The 15125-nt window shown below is 41.2% G+C and overlaps 1 protein-coding gene across 2 annotated transcripts in view; it reads right to left on the bottom strand.

Annotated features, from left to right (window-relative positions):
- TRPC4AP (transient receptor potential cation channel subfamily C member 4 associated protein) overlaps positions 1–15125 on the bottom strand; it is an 89962-nt gene that overhangs the window by 34154 nt on the left and 40683 nt on the right. For both annotated transcript variants that reach the window (XM_032142477.2, XM_032142478.2), the window contains exons 6-7: positions 12662–12790; positions 7292–7499 (exon numbers count right to left, since the gene is read on the bottom strand). In XM_032142477.2, the coding sequence (XP_031998368.1) occupies positions 7292–7499; positions 12662–12790 (337 nt within the window). The remainder of the gene's footprint in view (positions 1–7291; positions 7500–12661; positions 12791–15125) is intronic.

Genomic DNA, 15125 nt, shown 5'->3' with positions numbered 1-15125 from the left:
GGGAGGCTGAGGCAGGAGAATGGCGTGAACCCAGGAGGTGGAGTTTGCAGTGAGCCGAGACCACACCACTGCACTCTGGCCTGGGCGAAAGAGCAAGACTCTGTCTCAAAAAAAAAAAAAAAAAAAAAAAAAGTCAAACATAAAATTATATGACCCAGCAATTTCACTCCTACATATATACCCATACATATGACCCAGCAATTTCACTCCTACATATATACCCAAAAGAATTGAAAACAGATGCACAAATATGTGTACACACATGTTCACAGCAGCACTATTCCCAACAGCCAAAAGATGAAAATATCCCAAATGTCCATTAACTGAAGGGATAAACAAACTGTGGGATCTACATATGAGTATTATTCAGCCATATAAAGGAATGAAGTATTGACATGCTACAACATGAATGAACCTCAGAAACATTATGCCAAGTGAAAGAAACCAGATTCAGAAGGCCACATGCTATATAATTCCGTTTACAGTTATGCACTGCATTAACGCTGTTGCGGTCAATGACGGACCACATAGAAGATGGTGGTCCCATCAGATTATAATACTGTATTTTTACTATACCTTTTTTCTATGTTTAGATACACAAATACTTACCATTATGGTACAACTGCCTACTGTATTTAGTACAGAAACATGCTGTACAGGTTTGCAGCCTAAGTGTATTATGGGCTATACCAGCTAGGTTTGTGCAAGTACACTCCATGACATTCACACAATGACAAAATCACCTCACTGCATTTCTCAGAAGGATAGAGATTGCTAAGTGACACATGACTGTATATGAAGTAATCTGAATAGGTAAATCCACAGAGGAAAAAGCAGAATGGTGGTCGCCAGCAGTTGGGGAGAAGGGGTAATGGGAAGTAGCTGCTTAATGTGTATGGGGTTTCCTTTTGGGGTGATGAAAACGTGCAACTAGATAGAGGTGGTAGCTGCACAACACTGTAAATGTACTAAATGCCGCTGAGTTGTTCACTTTAAAATGGCTAATTTTATGTTATGTGACTTCCATCTCCATAAAATAATTACACAGAAATAGATTTTTGTTTGAGACACCTTTTTTTTGTTAACATATCAGCTTGGCAAATATAAAAAAGTTTGATAATGCTCTGTACTGGGAAGGCTACAGACAACACGGTGGGGAAGATGAACAAGTAATTTCTTTGGAGGGTTAATTTGTCAACACTTACCGATTTCCATTAATGGGGGACTAATTAAATTACGGTATGCCTGTATAATAGAATATTATATAATTACAAAAAGGAATCATGTAATTCTATATATACTAGAGTGTAATTTTTGGCAAGATAAGTTTAATAAAAAGAGACCAGCGCTTATTTTATATTACCTATTTACATTACCATCTGTACAAACAGGAAGGAGTCAATCTCTCTCTCTCCCTCCCTCCTTTCCCCATCCCACGATTGGGCATGTATAGAATATCTTTCGAGGGACGTTTAAGAAACTGGTAAAAAGTTACCACAGGGAGGGGAACAAACTCTCTGCTGTACTTTTTGTACCATTTTAAAAAAATGTCTGGTGTATATTATTTTTTCTAAAAACAAATCAATAGGCGGGGCGTGGTGGCCCACGCCTATAATCCCAGCACTTTGGGAGGCCGAGGTGGGTGGATCACCTGAGTTTGGGAGTTCAAGACCAGCCTGGCCAATATGGCAAAACCCCATGTCTACTAAAAATACAAAAAAATTAGTCAGGCCTGGTGGCGCATGCCTGTAGTCCCAGCTACTTGGGAGGCTGAGGCACGAGAATCGCTTGAACCAGAAAGTGGAGGTTGCAGTAAGCCGAGATTGTGCCACTACACTCCAGCCTGGGCGACATAGCCAGACTCTGTCTCAAAATAAAACAAAGCAAAAAAAAAAACAAAAAAACAAAAAAGAAATAAAAAGAATTTGTATTCTACGTGAAAATCTTCACATAGCTGGATTTTTATTCTTATACTTCTGTTCTCAGCAAAAATAGCTCCCGCTGCTTGACCTGCTCCTCTCAGGACAGCATGTAAGAGCTAGTCTTCCCCATTCCTGCACACTCAACACACTCCTCCAGATGGGAAGTGCCCGGTACTCAGGGTTGTAAGTCTGACTTCCCACCCGAGATTCTTGAGCTGTTGTGAGTCACTCACCTCTTGAAAAGCTAACGAAAGCTATAGACCTTCTCCCCAGAAAAAAATTCACTGGACCCATCACACCTAGCAACTCATACACAATCTCATGGGCTGACATCCCAGCATATCCAGACCTTGTAATTCTCATAGCTTTATCAGTAGCTACCACACCTGGCTGGTTAATGTTAAACTGATAACTAAATCACTCACAATCCCTTAGAATTTCTGCAGAAGCAGGCCTCTTCTCTCCTCTCACTGTTGAAACATCAGTATTCCCCACACACTCCTGTAGTTTCCCCTCCTGCTTTCCAGCTTCATGTGCTGCATAATTCAGCCCCTCTCAGCTAAGTGTCACTTATAAATTGACAATTATCTAGCCTATAGCTTCATTTACATCTCTGCTAAAAATATTGAAAGATGTTACTTTCCCCCAGAAGGAAACCAGCTGTTCTCTTATAAATCAACAGAAGAACTGGTAGTTCTGAGAATCTCAAAAAGGACTCAAAAAATAATTATTTATTTTAAAATGAATCTCAAAAACTAATGATTACACTATCTTCCTGGAGCTCAGATAACTTACATTAGATAATTACATGTAAATTATCTGAGCTCCAGGAAGATAGCATAAATCATTATTTTTGCTAGGCAAGAAAATGACCTCACAGCCACAGTTTATTAAAAACAAAATGAAACCTTTTTGGCAACATCCTACTTATTTCAGCTTTCCATACAGTTATGGACTGTGTCCCCGCCACCGTGCCCCCACAAATTCATATGTTGAAGCTCTGCCCCAAATATGACTGCGTTTTGAGACAGGCCCTTTAGGGAGTATGGTGGTGTGATGGTTAATTTTAGCTGTCATCTTGACTGGACTGTGGGATGCCTACATGGCTGGCATAGCACTGTTTCTGCGTGTGTCTGTGAAGGTGATTCCAGAAGAGCTTGGTGTATGAGTCTGTGAACTAAGGGAAAATCTGCCCTCAATGTGGGCAGGCACCATCCAACTGGCGGGGGAGCAGTGGGAGGCGATGGAGGAAAACAAAAAGGGATTATCCCCCTTCTGGAGCGGGAAGTTTTTCTCCTACTGCTCTTGGATATCAGACTCCAGGATCTTTGGCTTTTGGTCTCTGGGACTTGCACCAGCAGCTTCCGGGGTCCTCCAGCTGGGGAGCCACACCATTAGCTTTCCTGGTTCTAACTTTTCCGGACTTGGACTGAGCCATGTTAATGGCTTCTCAGGTTCTCCAGCTTGCAGATGGCTTATCTTATTTGTTTATTTTTGGAGACGGAGTTTCACTCGTTGCCCAGGCTGGAGTGCAATGGTGCAATCTCGGCTCAGTGCAACCTCCGCCTCCTGGGTTCAAGCAATTCTCCTGCCTCAGCCTCCCAAGTTGCTGGGATTACAGGCGTGTCACCACACCCGGCTAATTTTTGTCGCAGATGGCTTATCATGGGACTCCTCCGCCTCTGTGATCATGTGAGCCAATTCCCCTAACAAATCCCACCTCATAAATCCTACTGCTTCTGTCTCTCTGGAGACTGCTGCCTAATACAGGGAAGTAATTAAGGTTAAATGAGGTTGTAAGTGTGGGGCCCTAAACCGAGAGGGCTGGTGTCCTTCTAAGAAGAGGAAGAGACACCAGAGATCTCTGTCTCTCCTCACTGACACAGAGGAAAAGTCATATGTGGATACAATAAAAAGGTGGCCTTCTACAAGCCAGGAAGAAAGGCCTCACCAGGAACCAATCCTGACAGCACCTTGATCTTGGACTTCTAGCCTCCAGAACTGTGAGAAAAATAAATGTCTGTTAGTTAAGCCACCTAGTCTACGGTATCTTGTTATGGCAGCTCAAGCTGACTGATACACACACCTGAGACAAAGGCATTCACTAATGGAGTGCAATTCAAGAATGATAACATTCAGAGGACTAAGACTTTTCTCACCCACTCGTGATTTAATTATGTCCACCAGCTTGGCCTTCCCAGGGCATTCGAATGGAGAAAATCATGCAAGTAAGGGAATGGAGCAGGAATTATGGTCAGGGTTGGGAAGGGTCAGATCCTGCACAATCTCATGTGTGGAACTACAACTTTTAAGCTTTATCCCAAAAGCTACAAGCAGAATCACACATAGACTGTCTACTAGGCTAGTCACAGAGGTATGAAAGTGAATCTAGATATTTTATAGAGACTTTAAGAAAAAACTCCCAAATAAAAAAACAAAAACAAAAACTGGGCTTTGGGTTCTCAGTTAATCAAAAAAGCCCAGCTGACCAGAACAGTTCATTCCTCAAGAATAATGGGTAATGCTGGTTTTACTTACGTCAGTTTACAAATAGGCATATGAAAGCAATCAATACTAACAGGATCAAAATCATCTGCCAAAATAGATTCCTTAAATGGGAAACTAAAAGATGAGAGTTACTTAGTGCCTCGGCATACACAGGTATCCAAAATAGAACCTTTCTAGCCCTCAGTTTCCTCACATGTGCAATGGGGATACTAATCTCTATTCCACAGGGCACTTGAAGGATTAAATAAAATCACTTCCAGGTAAAGCAGTTAGCCCAGTGTTTGCCATATGGCAGGAGCTTAGCAAATACTACCTTTTGTCAATGTATATGGAGGTGTGTACACCAGCTCTGAGGTATAATTTAGTTATATTCAAAGTCACATTTTTTTTTTATTATACTTTAAGTTCTAGGGTACATGTGCACAGTGTGCAGGTCTGTTACCTATGTATACATGTGCCATGTTGGAAAGTCACATATTTTTTAAAAATGTAAATTTCCTAAAATGAGAACTCCCCCAAAATCATAAAGGAGTGGGAAGAAAACCGTACACAGACCAAGGAAGACCTTGTATCTAGGGACACAGGAGGAAAAGCAAATCTGGAGACAGAATAAATAAACTGGGGTTGGAGTCCACAAACTTCTACCTTTACATATGACTACAACATGTAAAATTATATTCCCTAATAACCTACAAAGTATAGTTATGACCACCTCGTGTTCCTAACTAAAACTAGACAATAACAGAGTGAATGGCAGGCTCATAGTCAGCCTCAGGAGAGGAGGCTGCTCTGAAGCACTTGACAACTCTGCAGAGCCAGTCTGGGGAATGCACACAACTGGACTTTAGAAACAAAGAACTGTTTTCAGAGCATGATTAGGGCTACCTCTGGATGGTCGTGGTTTTCTACTGCTGCTTTTTAATGATACATTTGTATTATTTTACCTTGTTTATTTGGTGTACCATAAGGTACACAGTGATAGGTTTTTGTATTAACAATATTTCCTGCCTGTTAACACTGAAAAACTAGCTTTTAAGACACAAGTTTCAGTTCAAATATGAATTATCTATACTCTTATGGCCAAAATACATCTACGCCAGTTTCTCCAAAATCTGTGTAGGCAACATTTTAGATAGAACACGGTTCTTTTGCTACTAAACAGAAATAGGTGGGCTAGATTGGTTAGAACAGTGTTTTGTTTTTAAAGTAATATATTTATACGGTTCTAAAATCAAACAATCTATGAAAGTATACATAAGGAGTCCCACTCCCACTGCTACTACCTTCCCTTACCAGCTACTTCCTGTTAATAACCACTTTATGTTTCTTGTGTACCCTTTGTTTCTTTAGGCATACCATATATGTGAGCAAACGTATGGTCTTATTCTCCCCCTGACTTAATACAAAAACTATCATATCATACACACTGTTCTGTATTTTCCTCTTTATCATTAATGTATCTTGGAGATTTTTCTATAGCAGTACATAGAGATCTTCATTTTTTCAAAGCTACACAATTTTCCATTATATAAATATTGAATACATTAAGCAGTCCAGTGTTAATGAACATCTGGGTTTCTAGTCTTTTGTTATTACAAACAATGTTGCAATGAATAATTTTTTTTTTTTGAGATGGAGTCTAATTATGTCACCCAGGCTGAAGTGCAGTGCTGTAATCTGGGCTCCCAGCAACCTCCGCCTCCTGGGTTCAAGCAATTAACCTGCCTCAGCCTTCCCAGTAACTGGGACTACAGGCGTGCACCACCACACCCAGCTAATTTTTGTATTTTTAGTAGAGACGGGGTTTCGCCATGTTGGCCAGGCTGGTCTCAAACTCTCAACCTCAAGTGATCCTCCTGCCTCAGCCTCCCAAAGTGCTGGGATTACAGGCTCAAGCCACTGTGCCTGGCCTCAATGAATAATCTTGTACAGTAGTCCTCCCTTAGCCAAGACCCCCACAGTGGATATCTGAAATGGCAGATAGCACCAAACCCTATATATACTATGTTTTTTCTTATATACACATATAACTATGATAAAGCTTAATTTATAAATTAGGTACACTAAGAGATTAACAATAAGTAATGATAAAATAGAACAATTATAACAAGATGCTATAATAAGAGTTATACGAATGTGGTCTCTCTCTGGAATTTTCCAGTTAATATTTTCGGATTGCAGTTGACCACGGGTAACTGAAACCACAGAAAGTGAAACTGCAGACAAGAAGAGATTAGTGTCTATACATCATCATCTATAAAATGAAGGCCCAGGAGAGACTTAGCAGATCAAAAAGTATATGCATTTGTAATTCTGATAAAAAGTAGTTCTTAACTTTTTTTGTGGTTCTGAGCCCATTAACAAATCTAATGAAAGGTATGGAACTCAGTTCCCAAAATAATGAACAGATACACAAAATTTACATACTAGGAGCCTTCACATGGATCCATCTCTAGAGATATTTAAAAGTGGTGCCAGGTGTGGTGGCTCACACCTGTAATTCTAGCACTTCGGGAGGATGAGGTGGGTGGATCACTTGAGACCAGGAGGTCAAGACCAGCCTGGGCAACATGGCAAAACCCCATCTCTACAAAAATTACAAAAATTAGCCCGGTGTGGTGGCACCTGCCTACAGTTTCAGCTACTCAGGTGGCTGAGGTGGGAGGATCACCTGAGCCTGGGGAGGTCAAGGCTGCAGTGAGCCACGGTTGTGCCACTGCACTCCTGCCTGGGTGACATAGTGACGATCCCATCTCAAAAAAAGAAAAAAAAAAAAAGAAAAGAAAAAGAAAAAAAGCTAGATGATTTAGGAAGGGCCTCAGAGCTATAATCTCAAAATTCTGAGAACTTAGAGACTTTACCTTGATTGATTTCAGCTGCAGAAGGCCCCAAACTCAAGCTCTTCTTCTGTTGAGCATTTTTGGCAAGAAGCGTGTGCTTGTCATCATTCCCTGTATCCATCTCTGAAATGGTGACAGCCAGAATCCGGCAGAAATTAGCGAGCTGCTGCTGATCGAAATTGGATACTAAGGAACTCAGATTGGGGACTTCATCTAGTCGGATCATTTCCTACAGAAGACAAAAATGAAACAATCCCCACGCTCAATTCACTCAAGAGATTGGATGTGCCTCTCTTTTGCATCCCCTGCCTATGGGGCTCAGTGGCTAGATCACTTAGGTTCCTATTCCAGTTCTGTAACTTGCAGCTCTGAAACCTTGGTTAAGTTACAAAAACCTTTCGAGTCTTTGCTTGTTTATCTGTAAAATGGGACTAATCTACCTCACAGGATTAGTCTGAGGACTAAATTTACCTTTTGAGCACACTGTTTTCACTTGTTCTTGTGGTATATTTTGCCTATTAAAAAAAAAAAAAGGAAATGCCTACCACTCAAGTTTTGGAAATCATAAATTACCATTCTTGCTACAGATTTGCTTTTTAAAAAAATAAAATACTTCAAATATAGCTAAAGGCCTCTGTGTATCCCCCATCCAGTCGCATTTTCTTCTCTCCCTGCAGAAGTAAACATTATTTTCAACTTTGTGTTTATTATTCCTGTGCATATTTTTATACTTACAAATATTTCCATTAAAATACATGGTACTGCTCTGCATGCACAGTGTGAATGATACCATACTATACCTTACTTTTCATCCAACATTTTGAAGTTTATCTACACTGATACAAGCAGTTGATTCAATCACTTCCCACCGTTTTATCCCCCAGTTTAATCATTTCTCTCTTTTAAGAGACAGGATCTCATTCTGTTGCTCAAGCTGTGGTGCAGTAGTGTCATCACAGCTTACTGCAGACTCAAACTCCTAGGCCCAAGCAATCCTCCTACCTCAGCTTCCCAAGTAGCTAGGACTACAGGTGCGTGCCATTACACCTGACTAATTTTTTAATACTTTTTTTTTTTTTTTTTTTTGAGATAGTATCTCATTGTCGCCCAGGCTGGAGTGCAGTGGCGCAATCTTGACTCACTGCAAACTCCACCTCCTGGGTTCAAGTGATTCTCCTGCCTCAGCCTCCCAAGTAGCGGGGATTACAGGCGCCCGCCACCATGCCTGGCTAATTTTTGTATTTTTTAGTAGAGATGGGATTTCACCATGTTGGCCAGGCTGGTCTTGAACTCCTGACCTCAGATGATCCATCCACCTTGGCCTCCCAAAGTGCTGGGATTACAGACGTGAGCTACCACGCCTGGCCAATACTTTATTTTTATAGAGACAGGGTCTTGCTATTGTTGCCCAGGCTAGAACTCCTGGACTCAAGCAATCCTCCCATCTTGGCCTCCTAAACTGCTGGGATTACATGTGTGAGCCACTGTGCCTGACTCTTTCTTCTTCTAATACATATTTAGGTAAACTACAGTTTTTCACTATTAAACAATGTTGCAATGAACATTCCTATAGATACTCTCTGTGTACACACATGTGACCATTTATCCAGAGTGACAGCAAGAATTCTTGTCTTTTTCTTGCCTTTCCTAGAAATAATTCCAAAACATTAAGTTCAATATTTGCTGTAAATTTTAATAAATATCCTATAACAGTTAAATTTTAATAAATACCCTATATATAGTTTATAAGTTTTCCTTCTATTGCTAGCTTTTATTAAGAATGATAATTTTATGGAATGCCTTGTGCTATTTGGTTCTATTCTCACTCATTACTCCTTAAAATCTGTAAATGTCATGTACTACATGAACTTTTCTCATTTTGAACCATCCATGTGCTACTCAGATAACAGCTGCTATCCTTCATCCCATTAATTTACTTCCACTGGATTGGGTGTTTCTCTTTCATTGCACAGATCACATGAACTTTTAATAATCTGTTCCTGCATCTATTTCCCAAATAATCTGACCATACTTTGATGAAGGCATATATCCTACCCTTTCTCCTGAGACTCAATGCACAGGACCTGGTAGCAAGGGTATCAGTGAATGTGCCCGAAACGAGTGCATGATTCCCAGAAGCTCTCATGAATCCCACACTCCCCTCTATTTCTAGTAATGGAGGACAGGAATTTGCTGTGCAGGGGGCATTGGGGAACAACTGCTTCCACCTTTCCTTTTCCCTAGTACAAAACAAATGTTAGCTACTACTACTATTGGCAACTGTAAATTTCAGCCCACCAGTTCCTCTAGCCCTGTCTAACTCAGTATATGGGTCCCCAAACAGGTCCCACCACCCCCAGCCCACTTCTTATGGTTTTTGGTTTTGTTTTAAATTTTAAGATTTTTTTTTTTTTTTTTAAGGCAGAGTCTCACTCTGATGCCCAGGCTGGAGTGCAATGGCACAATCTCTGCTCACTGCAACCTCTACCTCCTGGGTTCAAGCAATTTTTCTGTCCCAGCCTCCCAAGTAGCTGGGACTACAGGTACGCACCACCATGCCTGGCTAATTTTTATATTTTTAGTAGAGATAGGGTTTCACCATATTGGCCAGGCTGGTGTCCTGACCTCAAGTGATCTGCCCACCTCGGCCTCCCAAAGTGCTGGGATTGTACAGGCATGAGCCACCGTGGCCAGCCAAGAATTTAATTCTTATGTTTTAATTTTTGATACATACAATGCATATTATGCAGCATAACAAAATGACTAGATGTGTGTGCCTTTCCTATTGCATCTCTCTGCCTCTGGGAAACACTATCATTAATTATTATTGCCTTGCCATTTAAAAACTAGTTTTATCAATAAATAATTTGCTTTCTTGAGCTTTATGAAAATGATATACTACCTACAGTGTTCTGCAACTGGCTTCTACCACTCAATTATTTCAATTACTCAGCTATGTTGTTGCCTATGGCAACAGTTCATTCACTTCTACTATATAATATTCCATTGTGTGAAGAAAGTACATTCATCCCTTCTCCTATTCATGGATCAGAGACTTGGTTTCAGTTTTTTGTTCTGAAACAACGAAGCTACAAATGTTCTTATGTGTTTCTTGATGCACAGGTGGAGAAGTTTTTGCTGGGGCAGTGGCTTCTAAACTTTTTAGCCATCACCAAGAACGACCATCAGTAAACATACATATGGGAATGTATATATAAATGTCAAACAAAAACTTATTCAAATAATACCCTTACACAATACAGTTTGATCTTTTCTATTTGGCTGGTAGACCCGATGGACTGATTTCACAACCTTCTGGGTTTCAATCCTAAGAATCACTGTTCTAGGACTGAGCTTCCCCACAAGTGTGTCCAGGCACAGGTTATAGGTGACCCATGGCAAAATACTGATGCCTCAGCCCTCAGGGTAAAGCTTCCCTAGGTGCTGGGGCACAAGGTATGTGCCGGTTCAACTACAAAACAAAAAAAAGAGGACATTCTGCTGATAAACATTTATCAGTAGTATACAAGTGTTTCCACTGATACACATACTCAGCAACATTTGCCCACTCTACCCCTCACTATGGTATTGATTTGCATTTCCTTGACTGCCAATGAAGTTAAGCATCTCCTCTATTTATGGACAATTTCTTTCTTGTCTATGAAACGCTTGTTCATAACATTGCCCATCTGTCTAATGGGCTATTTGTCTTTTTCATGCTGATTTGTAAGAATTCTTTTTTTTTTTTTTTTTTTTGAGAGGGAGTCTTGCTCTGTTGCCCAGGCTGGAGTGCAGTGACATAATCTTGGCTCACTGCAACCTCTGCCTCCCGGGTTCAAGCAATTCTCGTGCCTTAGGCTCCCAAGTAGCTGGGACTACAGGTGTGCGCCACCATGCCAGGCTAATTTTTGTATTTTTCAGTAGAGACTGAGACTAGGTTTCGCCATGATGGCCAGGCTGTTCTCAAACTCCTGACCTCAAGTGATCCACCTGCCTCAGCCTCCCAAAGTGTTGGAATTACAGGCATGAGCCACCACACCTGGCCTGTAAGAATTCTTGATAAATTCTGAATACAAATCCTTTGTTGGTTACCTGAATTCAAATGTCTTTTCCCTGTTTATGGTGTTCCCACTTTCTTTATGGTGTCTATCCTCCTTTCAAACTGCACCAAGATACCCATAATGTTTGGTGGAACACCTCGCCATTTTGGGGTACACAAAAAGGAATGAGAGGGAGTGAGAGGCAAGTGGGAAAAGTTGTGAAGGAGCACTTCTAGACTCCTATGCTGAGGACTGCTAAGGAGTCTGGAGTTTCCACTCTGGAGGCCCTCTTTCACACACTGGCTGGAATACACAATTACTGGAGTAACAACAAAGCCTTTTTATCAAAGGGCACAAAGGGTCTGTCTGGGGCCTGCACACATCTCCAATGTGTTCCTACAGACAATAGGCCACTTGTGCTGGGCAATGACAAGCAAGGCCTGGGGAAAGCACAGCAAGAAGAAATGAAAGCTGGGGTCACCACAGTACACGTGAACATCCACCTCCCTGCAACAGCAACCTCTAGGAGGCTGCTCAACAGGAAGCGAAAGAAATCTGCCAACCAGCAACCAACATAGAGGCTCAGGACAGATTAGGACTGGGGAGGTGAGCTCGAGGTCCTAACAAGCATTACACCAAAAATGTAACACAGTGAGTCTCTAACAGAGGTCTATGAACGTATTTTTGGGTATCTGTGAATTCTTGAAATTTTTAATTGAGTTTTCATTTCGATCATAGTTGTTTTTTTTTTAAGTTATGGGTCATCTGAATATTAACCTTATGACCAAGTGGCAGGATTTCAGAGCTCCCATTTGTCTCCTACTGCGCTGGTGCCAATTAACCAACTTTAACTGTTGAAGACTAATGAGAAAAAACAGAGGCGAATTTCATAAGTGAAAGCCAAACATTACTACCAAGGAGAACATATCCTAATGAATGAAGGCTTCACACCAGTTCAGATAGCAGTAGAGAAAAGTGGTAAGAGAATGGAGTCACTGTATAGCATACAATAGCACATACATGCTACAAAGAACTTGCCCCATGGTAATGAGTGAGGGGCAATTTGATTTCAGCAAAGTAACATGAGGCATCACACTGCATTCACAGAGTCAATCTGAAGTTCTGAGTTTTACAATTAGTTTGATTTCAATGTATGTTTGTTTAGGTTTTACAGTCATGTAAGAACCACTAGTATAAGGGGTAATCAAGTTTTATACTTGAATACATCTGAGTAACACAAGATATAATTTAACACTTTCTTTTAAAAAAAGCTTTGTATATTATTCAGGTTTGAGAATCCAACGGTCTGAGACACCCTTCCCCATCTGGTCAGCTGGAGGACACAGCTCACCTTTTTAACACCCAAAATATCTTCAATGAGGGTTGCTGTTTGTAAGAATGTCTTCTTACTTGTCATCAGTGTAAACAGGAAGATCACAAAGTCATTCTTTTCTGCCAAACGCTTTGTAACTCCCTCTGTCTGTCACAAGAAGAAAAGGCAGAATAGGTTGTAAGTACAAAATAAATTATGAAGAGCAAGGCATCCTTTACAGACACTGAAAAGCAATTTCACCTCTGAAAACTGGCACGAGTCAACAAAACAGGAATGGCACAACTAAACCATGGGAAACGCTCATTAATTCCCCAGCCACGGAAGAAAAAAGTCTCCTGACATGCAGGCTACACAAGTGGGAGCTCACTTGTGAGAACATAACACAATGAGATGGTATTTCCTAAAAGAACTTATCTCAGAGTTCTGAAGGCCATTCTTAAATCCGAAATCAAACAGTGCTGAAGCATGGACTTAAGAGTCAGACCCAAGTTCTAACTCCAGCTGTGTGATCCTGAGCAAATCACTTCTCACCTTTGGAACTCCATTTTTTCATCAGTAAAATGATCATCTTAAAAGTCTTTGAGGCCAGGCGTGGTGGCTCACACCTGTAATGCCAGCACTTTGGGAGGCCAAGGTTGACAGATCACTTGAGGCCAGGAGTTCAAGACCAGCCTGGTCAACGTGGCAAAACCCTGTCTCTACTAAAAATATAAATATTAGCTGAGTGTGGTGGTGCACGCCTGTAGTCCTCGCTACTTGGGAGGCTGAGGTAAAAGGATCACTTGAGCCCAGGAGGTGGAAGTTGCAGTGAGCCTAGACTGGGCAAATACACTCTAGCCTGGGCAACAGAGGGAGACCCTGACTCAAAACAAAACAAAACAAAACAAAAAAAACCAACAACAAAAAAACAAAACCCCCAAAGGGTATGAAGGAAGTCAGGAAACTAGCTGGTAAAAGACCTTAAAACTTAGGTTCAAGAGTTCGGATTTAAAACTGCAGTATTGTCAAATGCAGTGGCTCACACCTGTAATCCCAGCTACCCCGGAGGCTGAGGTGACAGGACCGCTTGAGGCCAGGAGTGTGAGGCCGCAGTGAGCTACAATCTCACCACTGCAGTCCAGCATGGGGACAGAGTGAAACCCTATCTCTAAAAACAAAGAAACTGCAGTACTGCTATAGCTTACACACACACACACACACACACACACCCCATCCCTACTGCCTTAAGGCAACTAGAGCTTAGTAGCTTTAATATTTTTTTTCAGCCTCTAAGCTGAAAAAATTCCAAGGTTTACTGCGATAAACTTGACTTCTCCTTAAAAAGTATAATCAAGGGTGCAGACACACACAGTTTGGTAAATGGGAATCCCAAGCTAGGAAGCATTTCAGAATCAGTGAAATGAGATATGTTGCAACAAATTTAATTTTCTTTATTTTAATTTTAGAGACAGGGTCTCACTCTGTTGCCCAGGCTGAGGCCATGACTATTCACAAGTACGAATATAGCTCACTACAGCCTCAATCACCTGGGCTCAAGAGATCCCCCCACCTCAGTGTCCTGAAATGCCAGATCCCCTGACCTCAGCCTCCTGAATCACTGGGACTACAGGCGTGCACCACCACACCTGGCAAATTTAATTTTCAAAGTGAAGGCATCAATAAAGATGTGCCAAGTATATAAATCTTTGACGACCACATTAAATAGGACACTAAAGAAAGCAATCTCTGTCTGTATTAATACACTTCGGTTCATCAGTTGCAGCACTGACACATTTAAAAAAAAAAAAAAAAAAAAGGTCGTATTCCCGAACTACATACCGTACCTACACCGGCTACGATAAGTGAAACAGGACTGACTCTAGTTTTACTCAGACAAGCAAAAGTTCTGGAAGTTCCAAAGAAACAGAACAAAAAGAGAAATAAATTTACCACTTTCTCAAAGCTTAAAAATCTATCTCCAGGCTGTCAAATACACAATCCTGCTGCTCTAACTAGCTACCCTTGACTACCCACCTTTTTCCTCTCTTCAGTTTAGCAAAGCGCTACTCCTTTTACAGACTGGCTAAAATGACTCCTCTTGGAAAACCTTCCCAAGTCAAGACTGGCCACCCAAAAGGCCATCACAATCCTTCCTTTCCTCTACATCACAAGTTCTTAACTGAGGCCAAAAAGCACTAAAACAATATATAAAATGTTGTATGCAACTACATTTTTTGGGGGAGAGTTTTTTCCATATAATATTCATCATAGGTTTTTTTTTTTTTTTGGAGACAGGGTCTCACTCTATAGCCCAGGCTGAGTGAGTGCACTGGCACAATCATGGCTTACTGCATCCTTGACCTCTCAGGCTCAAGCAACCCTCCCACCTCAGCCTCCTGAGGAGCTGGAACTATAGGTATATAACACCACGTCCGGCCAGTTTTTTATTTTTTGTAGAGACAGGTTCTCGCTATGTTGCCCAGGCTGGTCTTGAACTCCTGGA

Source organism: Hylobates moloch, unplaced genomic scaffold (genome assembly GCF_009828535.3).
Source record: "Hylobates moloch isolate HMO894 unplaced genomic scaffold, HMol_V3 SCAFFOLD_21, whole genome shotgun sequence".
Lineage (NCBI taxonomy): Eukaryota > Metazoa > Chordata > Mammalia > Primates > Hylobatidae > Hylobates > Hylobates moloch.
Note: the sequence above shows the minus strand (reverse complement) of the source record. Positions and strands in the feature narration are given on the sequence as shown.